This window comes from Festucalex cinctus, chromosome 17, assembly GCF_051991245.1.
Source record: "Festucalex cinctus isolate MCC-2025b chromosome 17, RoL_Fcin_1.0, whole genome shotgun sequence".
Taxonomy (NCBI): Eukaryota; Metazoa; Chordata; class Actinopteri; order Syngnathiformes; family Syngnathidae; genus Festucalex; species Festucalex cinctus.
This window is the reverse complement of record NC_135427.1, coordinates 15,063,955-15,081,679: the sequence shown is the minus strand read 5'-3', so window position 1 is coordinate 15,081,679 and position 17,725 is coordinate 15,063,955. Positions and strand designations below refer to the sequence as shown.

General features: G+C 39.9%; 1 protein-coding gene and 1 long non-coding RNA gene across 2 annotated transcripts in view; one reads left to right on the top strand and one right to left on the bottom strand.

The window, feature by feature from the left end:
* The window catches only part of LOC144004885 (uncharacterized), a 35,675-nt gene extending 18,344 nt beyond the window's left edge, over window positions 1-17,331 (top strand). The window contains exon 4 of the long non-coding RNA XR_013279454.1: window positions 17,178-17,331. This is a non-coding gene — a long non-coding RNA (uncharacterized LOC144004885). The remainder of the gene's footprint in view (window positions 1-17,177) is intronic.
* The window catches only part of adam12a (ADAM metallopeptidase domain 12a), a 56,908-nt gene that overhangs the window by 17,316 nt on the left and 21,867 nt on the right, over window positions 1-17,725 (bottom strand). Inside the window, exons 4-10 of the mRNA XM_077502531.1 lie at window positions 8,861-8,939; window positions 7,451-7,530; window positions 5,990-6,176; window positions 1,825-1,890; window positions 1,670-1,741; window positions 1,431-1,600; window positions 69-153 (exon numbers count right to left, since the gene is read on the bottom strand). Coding sequence (XP_077358657.1) covers window positions 69-153; window positions 1,431-1,600; window positions 1,670-1,741; window positions 1,825-1,890; window positions 5,990-6,176; window positions 7,451-7,530; window positions 8,861-8,939 — 739 coding nt within the window. The remainder of the gene's footprint in view (window positions 1-68; window positions 154-1,430; window positions 1,601-1,669; window positions 1,742-1,824; window positions 1,891-5,989; window positions 6,177-7,450; window positions 7,531-8,860; window positions 8,940-17,725) is intronic.

The following is a 17,725-nucleotide window of genomic DNA, read 5'->3' as shown; positions in this document are numbered from 1 at the left end:
TGTTTCCACTCGGTCGCAGCTGCGCCATCCGTCTCGTGTCTTCAAAAGGTGCAAATAAGATGACAAACCATGACGATCCCTCCGGACTGCTCCGCCGTGCACATGCTCATGATGGGCGCCATGCCGATGGTGGTGCCTTGAAAGTACACCCCGCTGAGGAGGGAAGGGAGAGATCACCTGATCATTCAACACAGACTAATTCTACACAACAAAAATATCTACGCAACACTTTTGTTTTTGCTCCCATTAACTCATTTGCTCCTAAAAACATATAAATATGCACTATTTTAAATATTACCAATATCTCAAAGACGTATTGATACGTTTTTTTTTGGGTTTTTTTAATACTAGAGCATACAGAAGGCTTTGATGCAGCCTCTGAACTGAATAGAGCGGTTGAAGCAATGGTAGTTATTACAAAAAATGGTGATAGACAGAATTTTTTTTCTTTTCAAGGCCAGTACAGATGTCGATTATTAGTAGCTAAAGTATGGAGGACCAAAACCGCTAAAATTCGAAATAAATAAATGACTAAATAAATAAATAAATGACTAAAAGTGAAAATAAAAATGAATATAAAAAATATAATTTGAATATTATATAATTCTAAATAAATAAATGACGAAAAGTAAATAAATCAAAACAGATTATTTCCATTTATATTTATTTTGAGTAGTCACCAATACCGATACCACTGTTTTAATGCAGTATCGGCGCCTGCCGATAACAGTATCGGTATCGGAACAACACTAATTATTACACTATTTTTTATTTTTAAAAATATAAAGTGTTGGGGAGCTCCCAGTATGTCAGCAAAAACTTTCTGTCAACGTCTTACAAATCCTGAAGAAAACCGTAAATTTTGCTACGTTTGCAAGCATTCACTGCTCAGTGAGAGATACCAGCGTTATTGGCCTTCACATTGGTAATAAGGCCGATGCTGATATTTGTCAAAATACCAAATAATCGACCGATAATTGGCCCGACTGATTATCGGTCTATCCCTAACAAAAATGGCCAGCAGGTGGCAGCAGAGTATGAGATCAATCAGGGCTATGTTGCAACAAGCTGTTTTTGCCCATATTTTGACCAGGAATGTGTATAATGATGAAACGTAGCTATATTGTAATGCTAATTGCTGCAAAACGGAAACAGATAGAAATGTACTTTTTTTTTTTTTTTTTTTTTTCCCTGATGAAAGAAGAGACTCTAATCTATCTTTTGGTAGGGTCCATGTTTTTTCTTTTTATAGCAATAGAACACAATATTCTTATTTTTGTTGAGCATACTTTATGGATAAAATCCGACTAATTCATTTGGGACACGGTTATTTATCATGAAGGGAAACTACTAAACCAAAAAGAAAACAAAACTTTGGGACTTTTTTTTTTTTTTCCCTTTTCCTTGGCAGAGGTAACGGTTGATCCCACCTGATGAGCTGAGCGTTGTCGTGCGGCTTGCGAGGCAGCAGCTTGACTTTCCTCCAGTCCAAGAACTCGTGCAGGGTGGTGAAGGGGTCGTGCGTGACGGGACACTTGTCGGCGTCGCTCCACACCTCCAGGCCCACCAGGGCCACGCGGATATTTAAGGCCCTGTAGAACTGATCCAGAGGAAGTTGTGGGCGGGGGGGGGGTGGTTGCTCATAAATCTTAGCTGATTGGATCGTTACCTTGTCCACATAATTGGCAATCTCGGCCAGACGCTGCTTGACTTTCTCCACGTCCTTGCCTTGCTTGTGAAACTGAGGAGGAGGCGGAGTGAACCGTTTAACTATTTGGGGGGGTGTGCGGATGAAGCCGAAAGAGATGACGAGGTCGCACTTACCTCCCGGTTGTCGGCCACGATGATCAGCTCCACGTACTTGGTGGTGCTCTGGGTGTGACGCTTGTGCTGCAACGCGGAAATAGATTAGTGAGTTTGTTTACTTCCTGGTTGATGGTGATGGGCGGGTGCAGGAGAAGTATTTCAATATGAATTTATATACTGTCAAATAGTCAACATTTTGCATCATAAAATTGTGCAAAGTATGGATGCACCAATTACAATTTTCCAGCCGATTATCGATCCCCGATCTTTTAAAAAGTCTGACCTGCCGATCCTGATTTTTGCCGAATCAGATTTTTTTTTCATTCCGAGTAGCATATACCTTCAGTCTTCCAATCTTGTTTTATTGGAAAACAATGAACAATATCAGCGAAATAATACAAATGGGTTGTTTTAACTGCACATGAAGTAGTTCTCTCAAATAAAAATGAAAATCCAATTAGTCATCTCAGCAGAAAAGGACAGCGGCTGACTTTTTCAGAACTCTGTGGAGAGGGAGATGAGATTGGTGGGAAAGGTCGGTTTATTTTTAAGGGATCAGCCGATCACCGATCTTACAAAATTAAGGAAATCATGACCAATAAATTGGCCTCCCGATTGATCGGTACACCCCTAGTACAAAGTAGGGGTGTCAGACGATTCAAAAATTTTAATCGTGATTAATCGCATTTTGGTAATAGTTAACTCATTATTAATTGCAAATTTTATATATATATATATATATATATATTAATTTATTGATTTATTTGTATTTTATTATAAAAATAACTTTTTTTTTATCTGTTCTAGATGTACAATCATTTATTTTTCGAAGTTTTCATATTTTCATACTCAGTGCATTTTTTTCTTCATTTTGAGAGCTATCGAGTCTTTAACAGGAAGTAACTTGTGAAATTATGCACATTTTTAAAATTGTAAAATACAACTTGACCCCAGTCTCCACAAATATATGCATTATTATTATTATTATTAATTTTATTATTGCTAAATTTTGACGTGGACATGTCTGCTGCCTTGCGACTGGAATTCCTCCACTAAGGGGCAATCATTCATCATGCATTAAAAATATTAGATTAAAATTAAAGCACTAATTTTGACACCCCTAGTACCAAGTAGCATATATTTAAAAAAGGATGGCCCAAATACTCCTTTTGTAGCCTTGACATTTTGTTTGGGTGACCAATCATGATCCCTCCGGGGCTACATTGGCGTTGCGATTGGCCGAGCATCCTGGACGGCTTTCAACGTGAGCCGCCTTCATCCTGGCGGCCAGCAATCGTGTCCTGCCTCTCATCGGCCTCCTGCGTTTTCCGATAAGCCGCGATGGGCACACGCGTTCCAAACGACAACCCTGCGGCCGTGACAAGTTGAACTTGCGAACCGGAGTTTGCCGGGGACGAATCCCAAAGCGCTCGTTCCAACAATGCGGGCCGCATCCAATTTGTTTGCAAAAATGGAAAACGGCGCATTTCCTGGCGGATTTGCAGCAACAACATTGTCTTCCCTCAGGTCCCGTCGGGATGGGGCCTTCTTCCATTTGCATGATACGAAGGTCTTTTCGAAAAAAATTTTTACCACGGGGACTCTTCACGCCTCGGAGCTTTAATGCGCCGATAAAACGGAAAGACGACGCAGAATAACAGCAGGAACGTCCATGTAGCATCATCACCTTTCATGAGATATTCAGGATGAGTGTTCTCTTGCCACTTTTTTTTTTTTTAAGCTTCCAGGGCTTCGCTTATCTCGGGAGCCTCAAGCAGCCTGGCTTATCAAAGACATCCCATGGCTTATCAAAAACGCCTGTGTGGACACATTGAGGCGCATTGCACTTGTGAAAAACACTCTCTTGTCTTTTTAGTCGCCTTTTATTTTGGGGTAGGTTATTTTTTTTATGTTAGTAGTAAATGTACATACTGTACTGTATAAAGCTGGCAGGTCGCAAAACAAAAATTTTAGTGAGTTGTTTCGATTTCAGCACTCTAGTGAATATTTTAGTAGGGGTGTGCCAAAAAATCGACTCATAAAAGAATCAAGATTCTCATATATTAATCGAATCGAATCGATATTAATATCCAAAAATTGATTTTATTTAAATTAGAAATGAAGAAGAAGGGGAAAAGGCAGTTGTAGCCCACATGCTGTTTTTGTGGAAAAAGGCACTTACAATACAAAATTAATAAATGTTTAAACAAAAGCAAAGAAAAAAAAGACTTTAATGTCTCTATTTGTCACTTTGTCTTGCAAAGCAGACTGGAGTAGATCAGGACAATGTTGTGCATATCTGTAAATTGAAGCAGAAATCATTTGTCACTCAATTTCGAATCGAAAATCGATTCTGAATCGAATCGTAGACCCAAAAATTGAAATCGAATCAAATCGTGAGACAGTCAGATTCCCAGCCCTAATTTTTAGATTGTCTTATTAACTCAACTCCCAAAAACGTATAAATATGTTCTATTTTAAATATTACCATGCTCCCAAAGGTAATTCATTGACTATTGACTATTATTTTTTTTACATTTATTGTTTATGTAATATTATTCATAATTGTAATAGAAAACATCATTATAATGTTTGGGCTGCAGCCATCAAATATTTTTAGAATTGAATATTCCATCGATTATACCCTCGATAATCCATCGATTATTCAAGTAATCTGCTAAAAATGGATTTCATTTTGTTGTTTTTGTTTATTTTTGTCCACTTGGTTTGGTTATTTTTATGCTTTACTGTCGTATCTATGATTTCTTGCGTGTGCATGGTGTTAAAAAGCCAGGCCTGGCCTTGGCGAGTGATGTGGGTGTCGGCAAATGAGAGTGTAGAGTTGTCTGGCTGTTAATTGGCTCGTCTGTGTTGTGACATGTGGCCGTCGGCAGCTCATCAACAAACGTTTTTGTTTTCTTACTCTTTGCACCATGAAGTGATTGAAAGTTCCGGCGAAGCTTTGAAGCAGAGATTTCACTTTCATAATGATGTATTTTTCATAACTAAATCTACAAAATATTATTTATCATTCATGAATACAAGCTGACTTAATTGGCCTCTTAAAATTCGTCAAGTCATGATTTGTATATGCCAAAAAAAAAAAAAAGGGAGAATTGTGCAAGACAGCAGAGCCACATGTTTGGCGTTCATCCCGAGGAAAAATGCAAGCGTCCAGGGAACCATTTACAAAAGATGGGAATCGGTTTTGGAGGTGGTGGAAAGTCCCCCGACTTGTGTGATGCGCAGATCGCAATCTCAAGCGTTTCCTGCTTATCGCCATTGATCACGCGCTAACGTCAAGTCTTGGCCCGCAAACGAGGTCGAATGAGGCGGGCCGGCTAAAAGCAGATGCGTGCGTGCTTGCGGGGGACAACGCCGCCGTTTAGCGCCATTCCGACAGACTTCTGTCCACCCCCCCCCGTTGTCTACGCCGCACGATCCTAATGGCTGCCATTAGATCCAACGGGAGCGCCGGGTGAATAATTCAAAATAACGGCGGCGGCGTGATCAAATATAAAAGACAGTCTCTTGAATAATTTGCAATATCTACAAGGCAAGGGGGAGGATTCATGTGAATTGGTGTTATGATTATTTTTATTTCACACCACACTTTGATTTATTTGCTTTTAAAAATTGTAAAACTGCAAAGAAAATAAATAAATAACCATATTGGTTGGAACAAAACATGTTAACAAGGTATGAAGAAGACCATTTGTAAAATATGAGTTAAGCAGCAATATCCAGACGTTTTTAATCCATCTCAAGGGGCAGGCATTTTTGCCACTTACTGTCGAATGAAGATGACATCACAGTTCAGCTCAGGCAACCGCCATCACAACTCACCTGTTTTCTGAAGCTGAGTTTAACCAAAATACTATATTTTGACTAGTGGGGCTGCATAAAACATTTTTTTATTTTTTATTTTTTTATTTTATTTTTTTTTACTTCCACTTTAAAAAAAAAATAAAAATAGTCGCTGCAGCAAAATGGAGATTGTGGAGTACAATGTTGCTGTTGAGTTTTAGTTATGCTCTGGGAAAAAAAACAAAACATATTTGCTAGAACTTGTTTGATTAAAAGGGTGATTAAGGTCCTGTTAAAAAACAAAAAATAAACGGGCCACTGCAGCGAATTGGAGACTGCGGAGCATAGTCGTGCTGACCATTTAGCTAATCCTTACCCTGGTGCTGAAGGATTTGAACGGGTTGCCGTCAGGCAGTGCGACGGCCTCGGACACGTTGAGATGATGCCCGCAGGTGCCCGTAGCCAAGCGGAGGCGTTGCGTCGAGTAGATCCAGTGAGTTCCGTGGGTGCCGTGGGCGGCTGGCTCGATCACGTAGGATTTGCCATCCACGGATATTAACCCCCTACACACACATCGGTTCACCCAAATTACAGTTGTAGTTACGGTTTGAGTTTCAAAACAGGGTTAGGGTTTCAAATTGGGGTTTCATCTCTCAAGGTTCGAGTTTCGTGTTTGGCTTTCAAGTCTTTGTTTGGGTTTCGGGACAGTGTTCGGGTCTTAAAGCAGGGTTTCAAGACAGGAGTGTGGCTCCTACGTTGATTTTAAAGCTAGAGTTAGATTTTCAAATTCGGGTTTCAAATCTGTGTTAGTCTTTGAAAGTAGGATCTACAGCCAAGGTTTGAGTTTCATATCAAATTCAAATTAGGATTTCAAACCAGGTTTAGGACGGGGGTAGGGTTTCAAGTTTCAAGTCAATATTTGGGTTTCAGATTAGGATTACGAGTGTGACGATATATCTATCGTGATAAATCGTGATACTTTGTCTCCCGATAGATTAGCGATACGCCTACGCAAATATCGCGATATTTGTCAATAATAACCCGCCACTATAATGGCTCCATTGTTCATGACTTATTGAGTAATTACTTGGGGGGCCACTAGGGGGAGCGCCTCATAAGAGTAGCAGGTAAGACTTCAGCTTAGTTATTATTATTATTATTATTATTATTATTATTACTATTTTTTTTTATATATATTTATATATATTTATATATTACATTATGTGTTTATTTGTTTATATTATTATATGATTGTTTTATTTATTGATATTTATTATTGTTATTATTATTTTATGATCAGTTTCATCGTAGATTAATGTGGATTTATGACCTGAGCAATAAAGCAATAATTGCGGTATCGTCATATCGTGACGTACCAGTTTAGTTTTTATTATTATTATTATTATTATTATTATTATTATTATTATTACTATTATATATATTTAATATATTATATTTTATATTTACATTTATTTATATTTTTATTCTAATATTTATTTTAAAATTTTTATTATTTTTTTAGTATTTTTTTATTTATTATTATTATTATTATTATTATTATTTTATGATTAGTTTTGTCGTGGATTTATGACCTGAGTAATATATCGCTAATCGCGGCATCGTCATATCGTGAGAATCGTTATCGTGAGGCTTGCATCGTATCGTATCGTGAGGTAGCCAAAGGTTCCCACCCCTAATTAGGATGTTTCAAAGTAGGATTTCTAGTCTGGGTTTCAAATTAGGGTTTCAAACATCTGTGTTGAATTTTTGAAATTCAAGTATTATGTTTTCAAATTGTCCCATTAGGGCTTTGAAATTAGGTTTGGAAGTGACTCACTTGAGTGCAGAGTTGCAGGTGCTGATGCTGACGTCCGAATCCGGATGACGCTCCACCTCTCCGTGGTAGTAGCAGTGAGCCTGCAGGGGAACGCCACAAGACACGCACAACCCGCAATTGTGACATGAACGCACCGATGACATCGCCATCACCGGCTGAAACCCTCACCCGAGTTTGAAAGCTAAATTCTTAAACCCTACTTCAGGCTTCAAACCCAACACTGAATTGACACCCCAAATCTGCCTTGAAACTGCAAATTAAAACCTTAACCCCAGCCTAAAATCTTCATTAGAAACTAAGACCTTACCCTAGTTTGAAACCAGACCTCTTGCTTGAAAACCGACCACACTTGATCCTATAAGAAGGAGCAGGTCGACCAACTCCACATGAATTTTGAGCATATTTGGCAAATGAAGGGGACGTCAAGCGACAACCGGTATTTGAAATGAAAAGCTGGCATGTATGTTTTAACAAGAACACGAAGAGCTGGTGAATATTTCATCTCCTTTCACTTTTCAGGCACTCTTAGTCTTCAATTCAAAACTCTACCTAATGTTTTTTTTGTTAAGCGTATCTATTATGAATGAGTTAAGGCCCCCATAAAAAAATGCCAGTCGCTTCTCTGACCTCATAACTTTTTTTTTTTCAAACCCAACTCATCAAATATAAATTTTGTGAGCACAGGAACGGAAAATTGCCATTTTGTTGTTTTTTAATGTACGCTTTTTTTTCCCCCCTCAAAACAATGCAACATATTTTATCTTTACTTTCAGAGAAACACAATTTTTCTTCTTTTCTTACATTTTTTTTTCTTAACTGTTTTTTTTTTTTACAATATGACTTCTTTCTTATAAGCTAAGTTTTTCTTGAAAATATAGGACTTTATTGTTGTAAAATTACCATTTCTCTACCCCTCAAAATTACACCCCTTTTTTTGAAAATGTGTTAATTATTTTAATAAAATAAAAATCTGACAAAAAAATATATATATACTTTTTCACCTTGGGAAAAAAAAGTAGGACTTCTCATAAAATTACTTTAGTCTTTTAAGATACTGACGTCTTTCTTGAAATATTATTTAATATTATTTTTATTTAAAAATAAAGTTCTATTCTTGTAAGATTAATACTTGAAAATACATACTTTTTGTCTTGAAATCATAAAACAATACTATTCTCATAATATTACGACTTTCTCAAAAAACTTTAAACTTTATTACACCTTATGGTTTAATAAATGACCTATTGATGTAAAATTACAGCTTCTTTTTTTTGAACGCACGTGTGTTTGGGATATTTTTGTAAACACTACTTTATTCTCATAATCAAGCTTTATCCTTGGGGGGGGGAAAATAGATTTATTTTTCATCATTCTGTGTGAGTTAATAGAAGGGATCAAAAAGTTCCATACCATGGAGTTGTGCGAGTCTGTAACTGCTGTGCCATCATGTAGGTAATGAGTTTCTTTATAGTCGCTTGCAAACAGACCCCTAGAATGAAAAATAAAGACGAGTGACCTTAAGCAGCATCCACAAAAATCAATTACACTGTGGGGCCTGCAAGGAGGATCTGTTAAGATGCCTTTTAAGAGGCTGCACTGCTTCAAGGATACGAAAATTGAAACGGAACAGGAAAAAAAAAAATGTCATCTCACAATCAATAACGTGACCCCTAAGGTTAGCCAGAGATGCATTTACACTTTCATAATCTTGACAATGCAGCAAATCAACACAATAAATGGAACCCATGGGGCCATTTTTCCGTTGTTTTAGTAGCAAAAGCGCAGCGCACATTTGGGCATCCACTAGCCAATGTGACGCTAACCTACGCAAAAAGTACTTCTCTATAAATAAATGTGACTCTTTCATCTGTTTTTCCAAGCGGAGGCAGCTGTACAAAACAAGAAAGCCAAGCTAGCTATACACTGAGCTAACACTCTGAGCCGTCATGCTAATTCATACGCGGGAAAATAGCTAGCACACAACGGGATATTTGCAACGGTTTAACTCATAAAAAACAATTGGTCGTCATCAACAGATGTACCGTTTTAAACAAGACAAACGAGCAAGTACTGAGCTAACATGCCAAGATGACCCGCGAACTGTCAAAAAAAATCGAGCCTTTGTGAATATTTTAACCATTTCAATGATTTCATCCTATAACAAAGAGTCAACATCAACAGATTTATCATAATAATTATAACAAAGAGGAGCGATCTAGCACCAGGCTAACGCACCTAGCTAACCCGCTAGTTGTCATAAACATGGAAACAGCTGGCACACATTGGAATACTTTTAATAGTTTGACTCATAAACAATTGTCAACAGACTGTTAAGTTTTAACCAGCACGCTAACCTGCTAACTGTTGAGGTTGTATAAGGAGAACTATCTAGCACGCTGTGTGACAAGACCAGTGATGACGACTAAAAAAGAGAAACACATGGTTCCATCTGGTCCGGGTCTGGCTTTTGATGTGGCGATGATTATTAGCAGCCCTCGTTTGACGGAGCGGGGCGGGTGAAGACGTGTGAGTCACATCGCAACGGCTCCCCAAACTAAATAACCTCCATCGTCCCCGAACGGACTCACTGTAGCCAGCCAACACTTCCAAAGTGGCTCGTCAGCGGCCGCTGAGGTCAGTGTAGAATTCAGCTGCCTCACAGAGCTTTCTTCTTCTTCCACTTCTACACGACACGCCGTGTCTTTCGTACTTTAATCTATACCACTAGCATACCGGTTGATGTGGTCTGAGACCACCTTTGGCAAGTATGTGGTTCTGAGCCTTTAATTAACTTAATCCACAGGATCTCGAACCAGATGATCTTTTTTTTTTTGCCCACTACACTGTTCAGTTCCAAACAAATTCCAGAATCATTTGTGGTTCATACGGTCAAAGACCACCTTTGGAAGGTGCAGACTTAATCAATTGTCCCTATAGATTTGGTTGAACATACCTACACATGCCAGAGGTAGTCTTAGACCAAATCAATCGGTGCAAGACTGTCGCTTGATTTGGTGCCAAAGCTATTGGACAAAGGCCTCAAATGTTTGGAGTTTAGCCAAATCTACATCTTTGGCAGGTGCAATACAAAACAAGCCAAGAATATTAAACCAGCTAACAAAAATACTTAGCACCCAAAGGAGTGATGTTAAAGGTTATCGTTTTAGACCAACTAAAATATTCCTCCTTGTACGGAGCATATCAAATCAACGGATCTATTAGTCCTACAAGACTACCTGCCAGCTGGTTTGACCTGCACCGTATTGTTCCAGACAAACTCCAGATGGAGGACACCATTATTGCCAGCCAGGTGTATGGTACCAAACATTCTTCAGGTGAGGTTCAACTGAGACCAACCCATTGATTTGGTGTGCATCTGCAAGAGGTGGTCTTGGACCAAATCAACCAGTAGGACGCTCCATACCAGACCAAATATTTTCCTTGGACTACAACATGTCTCGTCTTTGGGTGCTAACTATACAAATCTTTTTCTTCACATTTGGTTGCAATTTTCTCCCTAAACACCGACTTGAAGAGAGCAGCAAGTGCTAAAAAAAACAAAAAAAAAACAGACGTTTCTCATTCACGACAACACATGTCATTGTGGTTCCAAACACAAAACGACCTTAAAAAAACATTTGTGACATAAAGCACATTGTCAGCGGATTGAAGAGTTCAAGGTGCTCGGGGCACTTTTGATCTATTCTTCTAGAATAGACGGGGAAAAACAAGTGCTTACACGACGACAAGCCGAAGCAGAAAACAAGTGTTCCCCGCACAGGAAGTGCCAGGTGGCTTAAGACGAATAGAGAGCTTTTGGGGAGATATCAGCAAAGAAGAGACTAACAAAAGGATCGTAACGGGGGTGATAAAAGCTGAGATTTGGCATCCAGGAATCAGAAGTTCAATCCCTTCCTGGCACTTTGTCACCTGGTTTGATAACCAGACTAGACAAAAGGCCGTACCTCGCAGTAATCCCTCACAAGTGACTATTGTTAATTGACCTTTTTTGCACCACAGCCTCCATTACTCTTGTAGAAATTTACCGTACTGTATAGTTTCTGCCTGGGGCTGCATGTCTCATTAGATCCAGACCCCGGGAACGTCTTGACGACATTTTCTGAGGTAATTGTGACAAATGTGAGGGGCATTAAGTGCATAAAAGTTCTAGCGCAGATCAAATGGAAATATGTGGAGCGGATGAAATCATTTAAAGAGTTATGTGACCCATAAAAGCCAATCTTGGAAGGCCAATTAGCGCAATAAAAGCCATCAGAGAGATTCACGAGCCAATGTGCTTTTAATAATATCCCGGCTTCACTTGTGGAACAAAGTTGTGAACGGTGACCCTTTCCCAAAGAAAAAAAAAAAAACACGGTCTGGGATTGAATAATTTTTCCAGAAGCACGGGAAGAGATCCAGTCGTGCTGGCTGCGATGTGTCTGACATCAGTGCCAAGTAGAGCAGACAATTCCCAGCGATTACACTGATCCCGACACGTACGCTAATTCCCAGCATTCCATGTTGCCAACACTAAACTGAAACATCGATTGATTTGGTTCCAACCTTCCACAGGTGGTCTCGAACTAGTTTCATTAGTCCACACCTGCCAGAAATGGTCTTAGAAAGGTTGTTTTGGTCTGCTGTGTATAGTTCAGAAAAGACCAAATCATTTTGTTCGTTTTGTAATGGTCGATTTGTTCCACATTGTACGGTAACAAGGGAACTCCAAAAAAAAAAAAAAAAAAAAAAAAAAAACCTGGAATTTGTTTAGACAGCTTTTCTCCCACTGGTTAATTTGGTTTAAGATAGAATTTGTCCAAAGACCCTCTGGCAAGTGTGGACTAATTCAATCAGTCTGAGACCACTTCCGGATTGCGACCAAATCAACAGGTCTGAGACAACCCCCTGGCAGGTGGTCGAGAACCAAATGATTTGGTCTACCCGTGAGTTAGTACCTTGGGGTCAAATGCGGACTAAATCAACCAGTCCGAGATCAGCTCTGGCAGGTGTAGACTATTTCAACTGGTCTGAGACCACCTTTGGTAGCTGCAGGAAAATTCAACCAGTCTGAAACTACCATTTGCAAATGGTCTCAGACCAACATGCTCGAGAGTGTTTGGAACCATAATTCCTGACCAAAGCAGCAGGTCCGAGACCTCCTCTGGCAGACAGGTTTATCTGGTTTGCGGCGTTAAAAAGCTGATGTTTTAAAAGCACTGAAAAGTCACGGCAGATCAGGAGAGCGTTGAGCCCAGCTCCATTTATTACGGCGGCCTCGTTATTATTCCTAACACCCTCCTGGCATCGCGAAGCAGCGAGACGGTCAGATGCGATAGCCATTAGCATCCGAGGGTACGCAATTATCGCAGTGACAGTCACCTGAAGATTGATGCGGTTAAGCCCAGGCATGCCCCTGGAAATCAATTAAGTGTCATCTCCGTGCAGCGTCGGCAGGACGGATGACTCGAGGGTTCCCAATTACAGGCCAGCCGGTGATGCATACCTCCCCCTCGACAAAAGGATGAAATAATCGGGAAAGAGAGGCGGCAACAAATAAACCCGAAGATGATATAGCGAGACACACGCAAGTCTGTTAGTGACTATACAAGAGCGCATTATTGACTTTCTCAATTGGCTGATTATCTGCACACAACACAATCCATTCAGGGCTTTTGATTACAAAATGAGGTTCAGGGAAATGATTCTGACCTTGTGGAGCTGATTTATTTTGAGTTAGGTGATCTTGGAAACTGAACTCTGCCCACACGTTACGGTTTCACGATTTACCGTCCCACTAAATTGAAATTTGGTAAATCTCGTTTCCCACTGAGGGGGGGGGGGGGGCGAACATTTGCGAATGTAACGAATTCTTGTCGAATGGCCATTCCTGGATTTCCTTGAAGAACCAACTCATCTTAGGCCCCGTTCACACGAAAGCCGTAGCCGCACAAGTTTCTTACCATTTAGGCAGTTCGTCCACACAGCGGCTCGGTTTCGGAGCTTGAAACCGATCACTTTTGAAACCGGGCCCCACAGTGGACACCATAGCAAGATAGCTACTTTTCCCGTGACTGTGCTCGAACTGAACTGCCAGACTGTCAACAACAATGATGGATAGCCATGTCTTCATTGTTTTGCGCAACCTCCTTAGCTTGTTTATGCTTTTACAGCAAAATGTTTTGTTGTACTTGAATCACCTGGCATTGTCACTTCTCCTGTGTTGTTTGTCTCACTGATCTGTATATATTACTGGATAGCCAATAGCAGCCATCTTACTCCTCCCATCTCGCGAGCAGACTACGGTTTAAACTATTTTGAAGACCTCTTTTCTTTTATCGTTCAGTTAGTTGCCTGTTGTTTCTACTAAGTACTGTCTCAAATCTTCTCTAATTTTGATACTGTAAATGTATAGGACCGTATGCCGAGAAACGTTTCTCGGGAGGAGTAATATGGCGGCCTCGCGACTTCAAAACCGGCTATTTAGATAAGTGGTTCTTCTTCTTCTTCGCTGATTCTTCTTCTACGCTTTCCGTTAACTCCCTGTGGCAGCGCTACAGCGCCACTCCAGACTTGGCATATATATTACAGCCGTTAAAAACTACCGATGCATCTTCTTTCGGACACTCGCATGTCTTGGGACAGTTCTGTCTGTACAAGATTTGTTTGAGGAACGAAGCCGGCTTTAAAGACGAGTTTGTCCTTCAAGGAAACCCTGGAATGGCCAAATTAACCCTAAAGTGTAAAATGGCAGACTTACTTTTTTTTCCCCCCAAAACGCACAAGAAACATGCTCAGTTCTCAGGGCTGAATTTTCCAAACATTCAAGAGTCTGCTGCGCAGCCACTTTCACTGTGACCCTTAATTAACCTTTTTTTACCAAAATGAATACACCTGCAACGTGTTGTAAACAATTGATTGATCACATGTATGTGTACATACTGTAAGTATTCTCAGCCTTCACGCTTTGTTGGTGCACCTTTGGCGGCAATTACAGTCTCAAGTCTCGAATGGATTACTGGAAGCGAGACGCTTCATCCTCCCATCTGGCCCCAATGGCTTTTGTTTGTTTGTTTGTTGTTTTTCCATCCGCCGTTTGCATTGAGTTAGGAGAGAAGAACGTCAGTCGGAGGTGCCGCAGTGATTTATGCATGTTTGCTCGGGAGTTTGCAGTACGCGCTCACACATGGATCGGAGTGTCTTTGCGAGGGTAAAGACGCTCACGACAGATCGAGCAACGCCTTCTTGGCTGTCAGTGAAATTACACAAGGGAGAATCTTAAAAAAAAAACGCTTGGTTCAAAGTAAGCAACGAGCGCTTTCAAAAGAGGAAAAAGTACATCTTGATGAAAATCAAAAAAAGGACTGTGAGGTTTCTTTGAGGGTTATCCGGGGGACAGCTCAGAGCTGAGATGCTGCAGGAAATACAATTTTGCTGCACGGCAAAAAACAACAACAAAAAAAACAAACAAAAAACCAAACCAAAAAAAAAACATACTCGTGGAGGTACTGAAGACTAAGCTTAGACTCATCGAGCTCTTTTTGCGATGACTTGCTTGTCCATTTTGAAAACTCGAAACACATTTTCAATTTTTGGCTTTCAAACAAAAGCAAATCTGGTATTGACATTTGTGTTTTCTATAAGCAAACTGTGAGAAAATTGATCAATACTGGAAATCAGATTTTGGTAACCAGATCTTAAAGAAACTTTTAAAGCCATCCAGACATACTCACCGGGGGGGAAAGTTAAATCCGAGTAACTAAACATGACAGAAATACCAGAAACATTGTTAGAAATTTTCCTTCTTTCTTCACTCCCACCTAGAGGCAAAATGTATACAATTAAAGATGACATACAAAAACTGTAAACTTTCTCTTTCCCTTCATGTCTTTCATGCAGACGTCCTCCCTTTTTTTTTGCTGACATTTTCCTGCATCACATTTTCATTTTGTATTGGTGCACACTGACCAGCTGGCGTTCTGATAGAAATCTTGACAATGTGCAGAAAAAGGCATCGGAGGAAGAGGGAAAAACAAACAAACAAGGAAATCAGAGCGGGAGCAAGAGCGAGAGCATAACACGCCAAGTGAAATTCATTAGGGAATACATTTACACAACTGTAAATCTTCATCGGCGTCCGTTAAATTGGATTTTGCTGACGAAGGTTCAATCAGTTCTCAACGATGCATCGACCCTCGTCCATCATCTACCAGGCCCATTAATCTGACATGAATCTCGTTATATCGCTTTCAGCCATATGCAAAAATGCAAACATCACTTCAAGAGCCAAATATCCGAGGGTTAGCTTAGCTTATCTTAGCTTCCTAGCTTACCGTGACATGACCGGGGAAGTTTGCCAGAAAGTGTCCCGCCCGCCAACTATTCTTGGAGAAAATTAAGTGTACTTCCAATGGTTGGACACTTCATATTCATATTTTAAAACCGCTTTGGACTGGACCAAATTCAACCCCAAGTGCCTTTGGAAATCTATTCATTATTAAGTGGCACGAATCATTCATTCATGATCAAGTCTTAACACTGCCACCATGTTTCTCTCACATGCTGAAAAAGGCTCGGCTGTTGGTTTGGATTCATCACTAACCTCGTGTATTAATATATATATATATATATATTTTTTTTTAATTTATTGGTCAACTCCATAACACCCTAACAACTTATTCGTTGTAGTGTTTCTGTTGCTTTTTTCATTGTTTGTGACGTGCTCTTATGCAACAAGTCCCAGAATTTTTTCGCAGCCTCATTGGTTGTCATCGGTCAGCGATGCTCCAAGCTGACTGAATTACTGCCTCCTCCACTCAAACGCTCTCTGTCACTTGAACCAAGACCGTGTAACCGTTTGCGACCTTATCTCCGCGGGGTCCCTGCACTCCCGAAGCCTCTTCATCAACGCCTGGCAGGCCCTATTGTGGCCAGACGGTCCTCCGACAGCAAGGTGCGAGTGAAGAGAAGGTCAACCGGATAGCGAGACGGGCAAACCACTTTGTACCACTCGTTTTTTTCTCTATGACGCAGAAAGGAACATTACAGTGATCCCTCACCATCTGTGGGAAATGGGGACCAAGCCCCTACGCAAATTGTGAAATTTGCAAGTCATTAACTCATTTGCTCCCAAAAAAAGTATAAATACGTTCTATTTTAAATGTTTTAAGTGTCCCAAAGACGTATTTATACATATTTTTGTTTTGTTTTTTATGCTAGAGCATACAGAAGGCTTTGTTGCAGCCTCTCAATTGCAAAGAACGTTGAAGAATTGGTAGTTATTACACAAAAGGCCAGCATGTGACAACAGAGTATAAGAGATCAACCAGGGCCATGTTGGAAAAAAAAGCTCAATTACTCACTCACAATTCTAAATAGATTTGTGAATAATGATGAAACTTAGCAATAGAACACAATACTCTGTGGGCTTTGCAAAATCAGTCCAAATCCAGTAAAACAGGCGGGAGTGAAGGGGACTGCTTCTGTGAAAATGGCTTGCGAGTGAATCCAAAATGTTTACAATTTCTGATGTTAATAGTTAAATATCGGAAAATTGTATGTATTTTGTCATAAAAAGAACAATTACTACTTTCCTTTTACCCATACATAATACAATTCGATAGTGTTTTATGTCATTGTCTATCTACTTGTATTTTTATGTATTATTCTTGGGCAACCATGTCTTCAAAAGGGTCTTCAAAGCCATTTTTTTATTTTTTTTTTAAAGGACTTCTGAAGCCCAGGCACGATTGGGCGGAACCCGACGACAGACCGAACAGCACCGCTTGAAGTATCCTCGACTCAGCTTTCCGGCAGCCGCCTCTCCAAAAAACGAAGACCTCGCCTAATTAATCGGGGACGGAGCAGCACCGACTCCACCTTGTTAAGTAAGTGCCGCTCTGAGCATCAAAATAATTGGAATTTCTGAGAAGCTCATTCAAAAGAGTGCCTTGCCCCTGCTAAAAAAAAAAAGAAAAACCCTTTTGAAGGAAGTAGTTAAAAGGAAAAGACAGAATATCACAAGCTAACAGTTCATTCGTCGTCATAACGTCTTTATTAACCACACAGGCAAGGATTTAAGTAACTTTTTAACATTCCTCACCGCCATACAGGTATAAAAAAATAATAATAATAAAGTGAGCTGCTTTGTAATTAAACCCTCAAACCCTAAAATAAAGTCAAACTAAGGGACTGAGAATAGTGAAAATCTGCAAAGAATAGAAGCCCCTCCAAACGGGCTTGTAATTGTGTGTAGACGCCACAAGATGGCGTCAG